Source organism: Trichomycterus rosablanca, chromosome 27 (assembly GCF_030014385.1).
Source record: "Trichomycterus rosablanca isolate fTriRos1 chromosome 27, fTriRos1.hap1, whole genome shotgun sequence".
Lineage (NCBI taxonomy): Eukaryota > Metazoa > Chordata > Actinopteri > Siluriformes > Trichomycteridae > Trichomycterus > Trichomycterus rosablanca.
Genome location: NC_086014.1, coordinates 11939041 through 11955076, shown reverse-complemented (window position 1 = coordinate 11955076; position 16036 = coordinate 11939041). Strand labels below are relative to the sequence as shown.

Below are 16036 nucleotides of genomic sequence, written 5' to 3'. Positions count from 1 at the left end.
GGAAAATAATAATAAAGAAATGACCATTCCATTTGTTCAAGACAAGAACTTTCTAACTAGGGTAAAATTGTTATATAAATAGTTTTTTTTATTTAATATTGAATCACAAAAACCTAAAATAACTGGAGTGTGTTTTTCTCCTGTTACCCTCCAGCCCTGTTACATAATATTTACATATAGCCATTATGGACTCAGGATTTGGGTTTGATTTATAATAGTATACAACTGCAGTGTTCAAGCTATGAAGCATTCATGTATTTACTCTGGAATATTTACCTCAGCTATTTATTATTTAAGTGCTTCATTTGTAAAATCACCCCTTGACTTTAGCATGCGTTTCTCCCCCGCGTCTCCCCAGGACAAAGATAAAGGCTCGTCAAACAAGACTCCTAAACTGGACCGCGGCGATGGCGTCAAAGAGATGAAAGAGAAAGCTCCTAAGAGGAAGCTGCCCTTTACAGTCGGAGCCAATGGAGACCAGAATAATTCAGACTCAGGTAAGGAGGCAGGGCCAGACCTATCTCCCGAGGATTGTGGGTAGTGTGTGTTTGGGGGTGGGGGGTGTGTTTGTGCTGGGATACATGGAGTTGTTTGGACTGTGCTGTGCTGTGCTGTGATGGACCATGGAAAAGTCTGTAAACATGATCAATGATGGACATGCACGAGGATCTAATGGACTTTAAGGGCTGAGAGGTTCGGGTAAGACGTCTAGCTGTGTCTGCTGGTTTTGCTGAGATGAACTTGAAGGGTTCGAGAAAGTATTTGTTTAGAGGTTATTTATAAAGGTTTCTTGATTTGCTTTGATGTTCTGGCTTGAGATTAAATCGTTTAATGTGTTTGTTGGTTGTTGGTTTTTGTAAGAGTGGTAGCATCGTGATATTAATAATACAGCAGTGTTTATAGACTTTATAAAGAATTGCATATTCTTCCTCTACCTTGGTTAAATCAGGGATTTAAACATGTAACATGCTTGTTGCTACATGTGACTTATGCATGTGCTACGTTTACATTTTCAGCATTTAGCAGACGCTGTTATCAAACAGTTTAAGCAGTTAAGGGTTAAGGGTCTTGCTCAATGGCCCAACAGTGGCAGCTTGGCAGTGGTGGGGTTTGAACCGACAACCTTCTGCTTACTAGTCCAGTACCTTAACCACTAGGCTACAACTGCCATGTGCTAAAAACATGCAGCATCAATGCTAACAAGCTATGTTTAGCTAGTTTTTGATTTGCTCTCTGTTTTTTTTTGCTTACATAAAGCTTTCACTATTAGTAGCGTTTGTGGTAATGCTATGAGTGATTTTTTACAGTTAGTGCTTGTATTTTCTGGCTGTGCTGCACTTTGCGAGCCGTTAACCACCCACCCCCCCTCCCTACCATTTTGGCCTGCTACGACCATTAGGCGTGAAACCTTCCTTTCTCTTTTCTCTCGGCCTTTTCAGACAATGCCTATAGTGCTCATTGTGATGCTAATGGAGGGGTGTGTGTGTGTGTGGGGGGGGGGGGGGGTCATCTTCCCATCGGCTCACTGCGCGTCTCTCGCTTCCTTTTCTCCCCTGAAACGATTCTATTGTGCCGTATTATGCACACCCATATTTTCACCAGGTCAGCACGCGAGGGCCGTTGACTCACGGCAATTTATGAGCAATTGTTCGGCTGTTAGTCGCGTAGCCTTTTCTCCTTATTCTGAGCTACTCGGTCGGTCTCGTGGGTTTACCAGGTAACCGTGAGCGATCACGCAGCCCGCGTGGGGAGCAAAACTCACCACGGCTTTTTTTGTTGTTGTTGTTTCAGGCCTGATTTTTTTTGTGCCAAGTCATTCAGTCACCTGTGGGCATTTTTGGAATACTTGGCTCGGCTCCCTCGCTCCACTCAGTTTTGGTTCTTTGAGTCATGAAACGTGTGTGTGTGTGTGTGTGTGTGTGTGTGTGTGTGTGTGTGTGTAGTCCTGTTTACCTTTCTGGCTTCCTCTCACTTTCTCTCTCTGGGATACACACCAGTTCAGGCCTGTAACCTTTGTGCTACATTCATTCCACACACACACACACACACACACACCGACCATCAGGTGCATTTCTGTTCGAGCGATTTTATACAGAAGAATCTTTTTTGTGGATCTTTGTGCTTTGCAAAAATGCTTTGTTAGCCCCACAAGGGCAGTGATAGCTCAGTGGTGTTAAGGTACTGGACTAGTAATCAAAAGGTTGCTGGATCAAGCCCCCCACCACCAAGTTGCCACTGTTGGGCCCCTGAGCAAGGCCCTTAACCCTCAATTGCTCAAAATTGTGTTCAGTCATAACTGTAAGTGTCTTTGGATAAAGGCTTTGGATACAGTATATGCTGAAAATGTAAATGTTAATAAAAAAACGATTGATTGTGTTGATCGAGATTTTATAAATCAGTGTGTGTGTGTGTGTGTAAAATGTGACACCAAAGGGCGGTTGTAGCTTAGTGGTTAAGGTACTAGACTAGTAATCGAAAGGTTGCTGGTTCAAGCCCCACCACTGCCAGGTTGCCGATGTTGGACCCTTGAGGAAGGCCCTTAACCCTCAATTGCTTAGACAATATACTCTCACAGTACTGTTAGTCGCTTTGGATAAAAGCATCTGCTAAATACTGAAAATTTAAATGTCTGAACTGCTGAATCATATTGGATATGACTCTCTGTCTGATTCAGTCCAGTGCCAATAATTTCCCACAACCTGAGCTAAGAGAACTCAGGTGTTGTAGGCATGCCAGTAATGCTTATCTACCTAATCGTAAAAAGTTCTGATACAAAAGCATTGTGCATCGTATCAATAAATATATACAAATCATTGAAAAGCGATTAACGTATCTGCAGGCAACATTTTTTTTTCCTTGTTAGCAAATACTTCATGAATGGTTGTGGGAAAACTGTATATCTATCTAGATCTATAACTGGAGACTAAGGAAGAGATAAGAAGCTTTGTTTAGGGAGGAATTTCCGCTCCGTTTGACGGAGGTTTGAGTTTTGAGTTGTAGTGATGATAAATCAGTGTGGAATAACTGCAATAGTTAAAGGTTCTGCGAATGAAAAAAGCAGGACAGTGGATCGGACAGTGGTAGCCTAGTTGCAAAGCAAAAAAATTGATCCTGCGTTGCTGCAGCTTCTGCTTCTTCTTAGTGAGAGAGTCCGGCATGTTTTCATTTGTGTGCAGTAATGACAGAGCCTCTGTGACTTCTATGAGGAATGTAAACAAGTAGACTGTAAACCACCTCCTTGTTTCTACACTCAATGTCCATTTTATCAGCTCCACTTACCATATAGAAGCACTTTCTCATTCTACAATTACTGACTGTAGTCTATCTGTTTCTCTGCATGCTTTGTTAGCCCCCTTTCATGCTTTTTTTCAATGGTCAGGACCCCCACAGGACCACCACAGAGCAGGTATTATTTGGGTGGTGGATCATTCTCAGCACTGCAGTGACACTGACATGGTGGTGGTGTGTTAGTGTGTGTTGTGCTGGTATGAGTGGATCAGACACAGCAATGCTGATGAAGTTTTTAAACACCTTGCTGTCACTGCTGGACTGTGAATAGTCCACCAACCAAAAATATCCAGCCAACAGCACCCCATGGGCAGCGTCCTGTGACCACTGATGAAGGTCTAGAAGATGACCGACTCAAACAGCAGCAGTAGATGAGCGATCGTCTCTGACTTTACATCTACAAGGTGGACCAACTAGGTAGGAGTGTCTAATAGAGTGGACAGTGAGTGGACACTCATACCTGCACAACACACACTAACACACCACCACCATGTCAGTGTCACTGCAGTGCTGAGAATGATCCACCACCTAAATAATACCTGCTCTGTGGTGGTCCTGTGGGGGTCCTGACCATTGAAGAACAAGGTGAAAGGGGGCTAACAAAGCATGCAGAGAAACAGATGGACTACAGTCAGTAATTGTAGAACTACAAAGTGCTTCTATATGGTCAGTGTAGCCGATAAAATGGACAGTGAGGGTAGAAACATGGAGGTGGTTTTAATGTTATGGCTGATTAGTGTATAAACACATACTTGATCTCGACAGGTTTTAAAACAGTGTCAGCAATAAATCGTCGTCTGTAACGTCCACGTTCATTCATTAAAGATCATTTCTGTCCCCCAGAATTTTTGCTGAAAACTAAGTTCACATGGTCTGCACAGGGCATTATGTCCTGTGTCCTTATGTCCTTATGCACAGGGAATTACCAATTCCTTTGAGCTTAATTATAAACAGAATAAAGACCGTATAAGCAATAGATGTGCTCGAAAAGCCATTCACTGCTCTGCCATTGCTCAAAAGCAGCCGCATGAAAGCCGTTAGCTGCAGGCTAGCCAGAGCAAAGAGAATTTCGGCTTTTCTTATGTAACGAGCTGGAGTGATCGGCACGGCGCCCTGCACCCATCAGGAGAAACACAGACGCCCGTGCTTGCTGATTCACTCTGTTACAATACAGACTCGTATCTGGCTGAAATACAGTGCAGTGCTTCATTATGCAACCGAGCTGTGCAGGGCTGTGCGGGCTGGCTAACATGCTATACATGGTGGTGAAAATGCATCGAATCCTCTTAAAGCTGATGTAGAAAAGTCTGACGGTCAGACCAGCGGTGAGCTGGACTCGTGCTGCCACAGAGTTTCCTTTGATGATGTATAATTTATTTCACCGGTCGTTTCGCAGCGCTGTTTTCTTCTCGCTCTCGCTCTCTCTCTGCTGCTCTCCTGTTTTCCTGCTTTCTGCAGGCAGCAGCGTGATGGTGCATCGCTCTCCTCTCTCAGCCCTGCAAGAGGCCTTCAAAGTACTTCTTTCTTTCCACTTTTGTCTCCCTTGGTATTTCTCCTTGGTATTTTTTTTTCCTTCCCTGCTTCCCAAATATCTCAGCGCTTGGATTGCACCGGTCCCACGTCGGACGCTTTTCTCTTTTATAATGTGCAATATTAAATTCGGAGTTTTTTTGCTGTAGTCGGCTGAATTTTCTGCTGCATAGACACAGAAGGCGCTGAGCGGTGAAACACGCTAGCCTACTTTTGCTTAAAATTGGGTTTCGAATCTCAGCTGTGCTATCAGCTGGTCAGGCATCTACACAGACATAATCGGCATGATCTTGTGTGTGTGTGTGTGTGTGTGTGTGTGTGTGTGTGTGTGTGTGTGTGTGTGTGTGTGTGTGGGTGGGAAGGGGGGTCAATATACGGAGCATGCTGGAGCACCAACTCAAACAGCAGCAATAGATGAGCGCTCGTCTCTGACTTTACATCTACAAGGTGGACCAACTAGGTAGGAGTGTCTAATAGAGTGGACGGTGAGTGGACACGGTATTTAAAAACTCCACTCATACCAGCACAACACACACTAACACACCACCACCATGTTAGTGTCACTGCAGTGCTGAGAATGATCCACCACCCAAATAATACCTGCTCTGTGGGGGTCCTGACCATTGAAGAACAGGGTGAAAGCAGGCTAAAACAGTATGTAGAGAAACACATGGACTACAGTCAGTAATTGTAAAACAATATACAAAGTGCTTCTATATGGCAAGTGGTGCTGATAACAAATGTATGGTTCCACGATCATTTAAATAATCACACGGCTGTAGAACTATGCCGAACAAGCACCTATGGTCAGATCTTAGTGGTCAGAAACACACCGACTTTTTCGTAGCCTGTTTACACCGAGGCTGGCGGAGTGGGCCGACTTATCGCCAACATTCACCCCACCTACCACTGCTGCCCACTTGAATGCTGTCCACTCGAAAGCTGGCAGGCACGGACTCTTCCACGCTCACCCAGGCACCCACACCGTCTCTAGCTCGAATGCTCACCAGATGTATCAGCTAGCTGCTAGCACAGGATGTGCCCGCTAGCTCTTCTGCATTACAGACATGCCGACCGCCGTTTTCTGCTCTCCTTCGAATCGCTCTCAGCGTCTGAGCTCAGATTTCATCTTTCTTCCAGCGGCTAATTCACGACCGGCACGATACCGTAGACCAGGGAGGCTGGCTGAGCTCTGTAGCGCTGGCATGGTTCTTTCTCTGTGGTCTGCGGGCAAGCTGCTCTCGCTGCGGCTGGCGAACAGCGGGCATTTTTAAGTGTATTACTGTGTTTCTTAGCATGTCTCTCGCTCCGTCGTGTCACGTTGTTCTTTCATCTGTAGCACAAAGCGGTGACACAACATCCTGTGGGCACTTCCTGTCTCTTCTGCCTTTGTTTCCTGTTTTCTTTGGCCAGAAGGACGTTTCTATTTCTAACAGAGCGCCTCTTAATATATACAGTGTATATATACAGTGTATCACAAAAGTGAGTACACCCCTCACATTTCTGCAAATATTTCATTATATCTTTTCATGGGACAACACTATAGACATGAAACTTGGATATAACTTAGAGTAGTCAGTGTACAACTTGTATAGCAGTGTAGATTTACTGTCTTCTGAAAATAACTCAACACACAGCCATTAATGTCTAAATGGCTGGCAACATAAGTGAGTACACCCCACAGTGAACATGTCCAAATTGTGCCCAAAGTGTCAATATTTTGTGTGACCACCATTATTATCCAGCACTGCCTTAACCCTCCTGGGCATGGAATTCACCAGAGCTGCACAGGTTGCTACTGGAATCCTCTTCCACTCCTCCATGATGACATCACGGAGCTGGTGGATGTTAGACACCTTAAACTCCTCCACCTTCCACTTGAGGATGCGCCACAGGTGCTCAATTGGGTTTAGTCCATCACCTTTACCTTCAGCTTCCTCAGCAAGGCAGTTGTCATCTTGGAGGTTGTGTTTGGGGTCGTTATCCTGTTGGAAAACTGCCATGAGGCCCAGTTTTCGAAGGTAGGGGATCATGCTCTGTTTCAGAATGTCACAGTACATGTTGGAATTCATGTTTCCCTCAATGAACTGCAGCTCCCCAGTGCCAGCAACACTCATGCAGCCCAAGACCATGATGCTACCACCACCATGCTTGACTGTAGGCAAGATACAGTTGTCTTGGTACTTCTCACCAGGGCGCCGCCACACATGCTGGACACCATCTGAGCCAAACAAGTTTATCTTGGTCTCGTCAGACCACAGGGCATTCCAGTAATCCATGTTCTTGGACTGCTTGTCTTCAGCAAACTGTTTGCTGGCTTTCTTGTGCGTCAGCTTCCTTCTGGGATGACGACCATGCAGACCGAGTTGATGCAGTGTGCGGCGTATGGTCTGAGCACTGACAGGCTGACCTCCCACGTCTTCAACCTCTGCAGCAATGCTGGCAGCACTCATGTGTCTATTTTTTAAAGCCAACCTCTGGATATGACGCCGAACATGTGGACTCAACTTCTTTGGTCGACCCTGGCGAAGCCTGTTCCGAGTGGAACCTGTCCTGGAAAACCGCTGTATGACCTTGGCCACCATGCTGTAGCTCAGTTTCAGGGTGTTAGCAATCTTCTTATAGCCCAGGCCATCTTTGTGGAGAGCAACAATTCTATTTCTCACATCCTCAGAGAGTTCTTTGCCATGAGGTGCCATGTTGAATATCCAGTGGCCAGTATGAGAGAATTGTACCCAAAACACCAAATTTAACAGCCCTGCTCCCCATTTACACCTGGGACCTTGACACATGACACCAGGGAGGGACAACGACACATTTGGGCACAATTTGGACATGTTCACTGTGGGGTGTACTCACTTATGTTGCCAGCTATTTAGACATTAATGGCTTTGTGTTGAGTTATTTTCAGAAGACAGTAAATCTACACTGCTATACAAGCTGTACACTGACTACTCTAAGTTATATCCAAGTTTCATGTCTATAGTGTTGTCCCATGAAAAGATATAATCAAATATTTGCAAAAATGTGAGGGGTGTACTCACTTTTGTGATACACTGTATATATATATATATATATACACACACGCACACAGATCAACCATAACATTAAAACCACCTCCTTGTTTCTACACTTACTGTCCACTTTATCAGCTCCACTTACCATATAGGAGCACTTTGTAGTTCTACAATTACTGACTGTAGTCCATCTGTTTTTCTGCATACCTTTTTAACCTGCTTTCACCCTGTTCTTAAGTGGTCAGGACCCCCACAGGACCACCACAGAGCAGGTATTATTTAGGTGGTGGATCATTCTCAGCACTGCAGTGACACTGACATGGTGGTGGTGTGTTAGTGTGTGTTGTGCTGGTATGAGTGGATTAACTTTCCACTTTATTAGACACTCCTACCTAGTTGGTCCATGTAAAGTCAGAGACGATCGCTCATCTATTGCTGCTGTTTGAGTCGGTCATCTTCTAGACCTTCATCAGTGGTCACAGGACGCTGCCCACAGGGCGCTCTTGGCTGGATATTTTTGGTTGGTGGTAAGGCATTGAGCTAATTATTATAATGTTCGAATTAAAGCTTTGTCAATAGATGTGTTGGATTCTCACTGTTTGTGTGGGATGCTGGTATAACAGATTGATTTTCAGCTACTAGGCTTACACAATTTTGCATTTTCTATGGGAGCAAAGGCAGGCGAACGTCCATACGGCTTCCACAAGCCATCAAACTTCTCCCAGCTTGTGGTTTTTCACTGTCCAAAGTGTCAGGATGTAGCAGGTATGGGCAGCTGTAAAAGTTGACTCAAGGTTTGAAAAACCAAGAAAACCAAACCAAGCAAAACTCCTATATAAATATGAACCTGCAAAAAAGGTTTAGCTGACATAGCTTGCGCAAACTCGATCCTCATGAAAGAGCCATCAGAAGGAAACCTTATCTGCAGGCTCATCACAAAAGTTGACGTCTAAAGTATACAAAACAACACCTAGATAAACCAGCTGTATTTTAAAAACACTGGAACTGGACCTGAGTTTTGCATTTAGCTGAATTTGCTCTCCTGTATGCTTTTGTATCTCACCAGTCTTTCAGTCACAAGTCCTGAAATACAAATGCTCTTTCATTTTGGTTTGTAAACATTGATTCTTAGTCCCAAATCAGTCTCGAATTCCAAGTTTCTTTCTGCTTCTGTTCTACTTCTGCTTATTTTTTCCATGGCAGGCTTTCCTAGAGAAGTACGGGCCCTGAGAGGCCGTGTTATATAAGCCGTACGCAGCCGCTCTGTGACCGGTTTCAGATTTATACTCGGAGAAACTGTCAGCAGGATTTCTTTTCCCTCCTTTTTTCTTCCTCTGGACCGGTTGAACTCACTCTCTGACACTTCAGGCTAGCTGAGACAGAAACTCGCTGGTGTAGACGTGTGTATAGTGTGTGTGTATACTGTGTGTGTGTGTGTACAGCATTGGTGTAAATGTGAGTATCGGAGGACAGGAACAGAGCTCGCTCTTTATGTCCCTGCTAATGGGAAGTCCCCTCGTCGGTAAGTCCCCTCCCTCACGAGTGACCCAGATTTTTTACAGCCCTCGCTAAGCCCAACAGCGCCCACTCTCGTGTGTTCACGCAGATGAATAAGGACACGCCAGGGTTCTTAGAGAATGGGTCGGTTTGTTGAGATTTTTCACTATTTTGGGGGTTTTCAGTTTCACTTTTAGTGTTTCAGGTTGTTGCTGTACATGCTGCATGTTGCGTAGCGTCACTGGAACAATAAAAACATCACAGATTTTAGGTTAGAACTATTTTGATGTGAATATACAGTTAAGCAGGCTGAATAGCACAATTAATTCATTTGGTTTGTATTTCAGCCAGCTTTGGAAGCATTGCTTTAAAGTATTTATTTCATTTTTTGCAATGTAAGCCTACAAGACATTGTCGTGTCAGAACAAATGTGTGAATTTGGTGTTTTGCTTGTACCCGAAGTCACCGCTACTGCTGATAATATTTGTTTTGTCTGTGCCTAACATTGTGGATGCGTTGTTCAAATTCCCAGCAGTGCTATCGGCCGGACAGGCTTCTGTCTGTGAAAATAAATGACAATGAAATAAATAAATCGAATCTGATTGAATGAATGTAGTAGCGTTACTTGTGCATGTCTTAAGCTCTTGTGTCATTAGCATGCAGCTGTGTAGTTAAAACCTTTATACTTTAGACTGCGGCCATCCTATCAACCAAATTCCACAATTCCCATCTCTCTCTAAGGAGGCGCAACATGCTTTATTAGTGCAGAAACGACGTAACACTAAGCTACAACGTCTGAAGCTTTGCCTCACCCCACCCTCACTCAGCATTGCATCACTGCATGTTAAGGACTTCATTCTAACCTCATTTTGAGACATTACTAGTCCAACAAGCACTCCGCTTATCTGGTACGATCAGAGAAACTAGTTTTACTGCCTTTACCCTGAGACTGCAAGGTTTCAACAACAGTGAACATTCCTGATCTCACCTTCTCACAGAAAAAAATTTCTGCAAACCTTTAACTTTAAAAAGCACCATTAGCTGCTTTAATCTGATGATTGGTCATGGTTCAACAATTTTCACACCTAGGTAGAGGGATTTGTTGAGACCATTGGATCACTAATTTAGGAATGTGTTTTATTTGTCATGTATACATATACAGGTGTACAGTACAAAGTAATTCTTTTTTGTATATCCCAGCATTGTTCTTCGCCCCTGGAGCAGACAGGGTTAAGGGCCTTGCTCAAGAGCCCAACAGTGGTTGAATGGCAGAGCTAAGATTCAAACTCTCAACCTTTCAATTGATAGCCCAAAGCTCAACCCTCTAGGCTACCCTTGTCCCTAACAGACGTACGTATGTGCCATGTCTCAAACTTTCCACCAGTCTATCATTTGAAAGACGTCACATGGAAGCTTTTATACTTATTTTTATACTTTTTAGCCATTATGTGGCATTATAAGTTGGTTACGTAAATCTCAGCAGTACTATCAGCCGGACGAGCGTCTGCACAGACATGATTGGCAAACAGCCTAGTGTTTGTGATGTGCACTTTCCAACGTCAGTGCGCTCTCAGTGCCAGTCCCAAGCCTGAAAGGGCATCCGGTTTAAAACTGTGCCGAATTAGGTAAGCAGACCAAAATGATCTGCTGTGGAGACCTCTAAATGTGTTTACTGTCAGTCACTGTCTTGTTTCAGACTTTTTTATACTTGTAAATGTCCGATCTTAATGTCTGACATCCAGACAAACACAGAAGCTGTTTTTTTAAGCACGCCACAATGAAACTGTTGTTGTGCAGATGTCAGTAGTGGGAAAATCGTACTGAAATTGGTGTCTAGCCTCATTGCACGTATAGAAACGTTGTGCTAATGAATCTAGCCTGGAACTACATGCAGCCGGGGCCTCGCGTTCACTCTGACCGCGTCCCTTTAGGCCTGGATAATCACGCACCGCAATTATTTCTGTTCACCGTGCGAAGCCTACCGGAGCTTTTCTTCCACGGTTCCTTCCAGCGGTGCGGGACATGTTTAGACTGCCTCTGCACCTCGCGCAGTTTGGCGTCTAAATCGGAGGAATGCGTCTAAGCGGCAGATGTGCGGGTGAACGCGCATGGGTGGGGGTACGTGAAGTGTAATCGTTCGCAGATGTTGGAGCGAGCACGTCAGATTTCGTCTGCGGAAAAGCAATCCCTGGAAAGCGTTCTGCGACAGGAAGTCTCTCCTGCCTTGTTTCCTCTCTGTATAAACGTGGTTTGTGGCCCTGAGCAAATGGCAGGCTTAAACCCTGAACTGTACACGATGGTGTGTGCTGTATGTAGCTCGTTAGACTGCGTTAGATGTGCGTGTGCACGACGTTCGGGCTTGTTTATGACCGTACGGCTTGAGAGTCGCTGGGACGTCTTCCAGTTCGCCACCGTAAGCCGATAGTCCGGGCGGGGGCAGCGTAATGGACCTACTTGGCGCATTGTGGGAGATAGGTTAACATCCAGCCGCTGAAAATAATCGACGGGCGTGTCTTTTGAAGTGCAGCTGCTTTTGTCCGGCGTCTCTTCTGCGCGGTGACCTTGCCTCGCTGCGCTGTAACAGACACCGGCCATTTTATAATCGCTGTCAGGCTTCCAGGTCACACCCTAAAAAGAGAGACGCACAGACACCGACATGCCCTCGGAGCGCCCCTCCCTCCCCGCTGGAATTCTGGGTGATCGTGCTCCGCGGCTGCCGCCTCCCTGGCTGTGATCGTAATTTACCTGAGACCTCGAGGCTTAGAAACTGTCGGTCAGAACAGTTGGATATTTATTGTGTCTCAATTATGTTCTGCAACTTGGCTGATCCAGTACTTTTGTAGTGAGAAAAATCATCCTAGTTGCTCAGACAGCACAGAAACAACAAAAACAAACTGTGTTTATGAATTTACTTTTGCCTAATTATGACACCTCAGTCCTTTCACTTCTTTTCACATGTCTGCAATTAATAAACAAGAACAGACGTCCAAAAAGCCGACGCCTCTGTCTAGGTTTAACTGAACGTTTCTGGTTTGTCCCGACTACCAAGAGCAGACAAAAGGTTTTACCAGGTGTTACCAGTGGCTGGCAGGCAGGCGCGCAAAGCAGCTAAACTGGATTGTGTTTTGAAAAAAAAGTGAGGGTTTGGTCTTTTGGAATTCGACAAGCCCTTAAGCGACATGCTACATGCTTAGCTTAAACTATTACTTGCCCCAGGTCAGTTTTGAGTCTTTTTAAGGCCTGTCTGTCACCAGAGAAAGTACATTTCTGACGCAACCCTCCATATTTTATTCAGGCCTCGGCCTGTGTTGTGCTGGTACGAGTGGATCAGACACAGCAGCACGGCTGGAGTTTCTAAATCCCGTGTCCACTCACTGTCCACTCTATTAGACACTCCTACCTAGTCGGTCCACCTTGTAGATGTAAAGTCAGAGACGATCGCTCATCTATTGCTGCTGTTTGAGTCGGTCATCTTCTAGACCTTCATCAGTGGTCACAGGACGCTGCCCACAGGGCGCTGTTGGCTGGATACATTTGGTTGGTGGACTATTCTCAGTCTAGCAGTGACAGTGAGGTGTTTAAAAACCCCAGCACAACACACACTAACACACCACCACCATGTCAGTGTCACTGCAGTGCTGAGAATGATCCATCACCTAAATAATACCTGCTCTGTGGTGGTCCTGTGGGGGTCCTGACCATTGAAGAACAGGGTGAAAGGGGTGTAACAAAGCATGCAGAGAAACAGATTGACTACAGTCAGTAATTGTAGAACTACAAAGTGCTTCTATGTGGTAAGTGGAGCTGATAAAATGGACAGTGAATGTAGAAACAAGGAGGTGGTTTTAATGTTATGGCTGATCGGTGTATGTATTGATATATCCAGTGCATTAGGTGTACAGTGGCTGGAATTGCAAACGACATTCAGGTAGCATTAAATAGAACTGCATTTTTTCTCGCTTGGAATTACAAGCAAGTCGCAGTGTTAAATGTGTGGTCACATGACCTGGTTAGAGCCCTCCTAATTCTTGCACATTCACGTAATTCTTCTCCCCCCTTTCTTACAGAGAAGCAAGGTCCGGAGCGGAAACGCATCAAAAAGGAGCCCACCAACACCAGGAAGCCAAGCCTGCCGTTCGGAATGGGCATGCCAGGGATCCGGGCCGGGTACCCGCTGTCGGAGCGGCAGCAGGTGGCTCTTCTCATGCAGATGACAGCGGAGGAGTCAGTAAACAGTCCAGGTGCGTGTTTGTCATGAGGACCACGTCCGAGAGCAGCACTGCAGCTCTGCAGCCCCCACAAGCCCTCAGTGTCTCTGCTGCGCTCTCTCACGCTGTGCTTCATTAAAACACACTGCGCTGCTTTATTAGAGTTCAGTTACCTAGATAACCCTCGTCAGGTCCCGTTATTTTAGTCGTTTGCTTCACAATCCTGATCGTTGTGAGCCTGCGATTATTTAGTGGGATTACTGCGCACTTCCGTTTTCCATTTGTTAAAACAAGACTTCATATTACATTTGTTTATAAGTTTATTTAATCCAAAGTAATTTAGATTAGACACAGAATGCAATCCAAGCAACTGTAAAGTTTCAACAATAGCAGTCTGACCTTAGATGGGCTAGAACCAGAAATCTTCTGATTACTAGTCCAGAACCGTACACACTCAGCTACCATCGCCCACAAAGCCGTCTTTCAACACGCAGCCTTCTGATCTGGAGTCAGACGTGCTACCGTTGTGCCTTAAGGTTTTTATATTACCGCTATGCACCAAGATATTTTTGTGCTGACTAAAGGAAAGCTCTGCAAATCGCTTCCGTTCTTGGCGAGTTCCTACATCATCTACTTAAACTCCTGGCCATTTCCCCATTTACACTTAAAGGTCCGAACGCAGACGCGCCGAGTCTTAAATAACATTCTGGACAATGCCCTGCAAACTCAATGAAGAAAATGTAATAAAGCTCAGATTTTAATCTGCTAAAATAGATTTAATGAGTCCAGGAAACGTCAGGTCTCGGTTCCAGCTCCTGCTGTACGTTTCTAATGCGAGAGCGCCACCCTGGGGCAGGTGATGGTCTCAGCTTTTGTATCTCATCCTGCAGACAGACAACTTATCGTTTGATTTCTTCTCTGTTTTCCAGACACAACACCAAAGCATCAGTCACAGTCGAATCTGGGTCAGAAGGGAACGCCAAACTCGGCCTCAAAAACCAAAGACAAAGTAAACAAGCGGAACGAGAGGGGCGAGACGCGGCTGCACCGGGCGGCCATCCGGGGCGAGGTGCGCCGCATCAAGGAGCTCATCAGCGAGGGAGCTGATGTGAATGTAAAAGACTTTGCAGGTGAGGACGCTGTTTCAGCATGCAGCTTAAACGGTTTAAAGACGATACATGGCTGTTCTTTTTTGCTCATATATTTACATTTACATTTTCAGCATTTAGCAGACGCTCTTATCCAGAGCGACTTACAGAAGTGCTTCTATAGTGAACATTTCATTTCTCAAGTTTAGGAAAACAACAGTCAAAGAACACAAATCTGCTAAAACCTGTTAGAACCAAAGTGTCTTTTTTTTTTTTTTTTTTTTTTTTTTGAAATGGAAAAGAATGGAACAAAATGTTAGTAAATAAGTACAAGTCAGCCTAAGTGTTTAGTAAAAAGGTGGGTTTTTAATCGTTTTTTAAAGACAGCAAGAGACTCTGATGTTCGGACAGACAGAGGAAGTTCATTCCACCACTTCGGCGCTAGAACAGAGAACAGCCTTGATGCTTGTCTTCCTTTAGTCCTGGATGGGGGCTCAAGTCGAGCGAGACTAGAGGCTCGGAGGTTGCGTGGTACAGAGCGGGGTTTGATTAGGCCACGAAGGTAGCTTGGGGCTGGTCCATTTTTGGCTTTGTAGGCGAGCGTCAGTGTTTTAAACTGAATGCGTGCAGCTACAGGAAGCCAGTGAAGAGAACGTAGCAGTGGGGTGATGTGGCAGTGTTTGGGTTGGTTAAAAACCAGACGTGCAGCTGCATTTTGAATGAGCTGTAAGGGTTTAATCGTGGACATGGGAGCTCCAGCCAGAAGGGAGTTGCAGTAGTCCAACCGTGAGATTACAAGTGATTGCACCAGAATCTGGGTAGCTTCCCTGGAGAGAAATGGACGAATCTTCCTGATGTTGTAAAGGAGGAACCGACATGATCTTGTCATGTTGGCTATATGAGGAGAGAATGTCAGCTGGTTATCAAGGACAACACCAAGACTTCTTACCTTATCAGATGGTCTGATCTGGGAGTCATCCAGAGAAATTACTAGGTCCTGGGTTGGAGACTGATCTCCAGGAATGAGCAACATCTCTGTCTTGCTGGGATTAAGTTTTAGATGATGAGCCGACATCCATATACATTATCATATACATTCGCTTGGTTGTCTGTACCAGGTCACCTTATATTTCTATATAGTTACGATAAGAAAACAAACTAAGTCTTTGTGTTTTCCAGGCTGGACTGCACTGCATGAGGCGTGCAACAGAGGTTTTTATGAAGTGGCCAAGCAGCTGCTGGCAGCAGGGGCCGAGGTCAACACCAAGGGTCTGGATGATGATACGCCTCTACATGATGCCTCAAACAACGGTCACTTTAAAGTAAGCGCTTACTTAGTCAAACACTAGAGTTAGAGCATGGAATTTTAGTCCATACTGCTTTATTGGATGGATGGATGGATGGATAG

General features: G+C 45.0%; 1 protein-coding gene across 4 annotated transcripts in view; it reads left to right on the top strand.

Moving 5' to 3' along the window:
* ankrd11 (ankyrin repeat domain 11) overlaps positions 1–16036 on the top strand; it is a 115299-nt gene that overhangs the window by 85194 nt on the left and 14069 nt on the right. For all 4 annotated transcript variants that reach the window (XM_062989854.1, XM_062989852.1, XM_062989855.1 and 1 more), the window contains 4 exons: positions 359–497; positions 13400–13573; positions 14470–14670; positions 15808–15950. In XM_062989854.1, coding sequence (XP_062845924.1) covers positions 359–497; positions 13400–13573; positions 14470–14670; positions 15808–15950 — 657 coding nt within the window. The remainder of the gene's footprint in view (positions 1–358; positions 498–13399; positions 13574–14469; positions 14671–15807; positions 15951–16036) is intronic.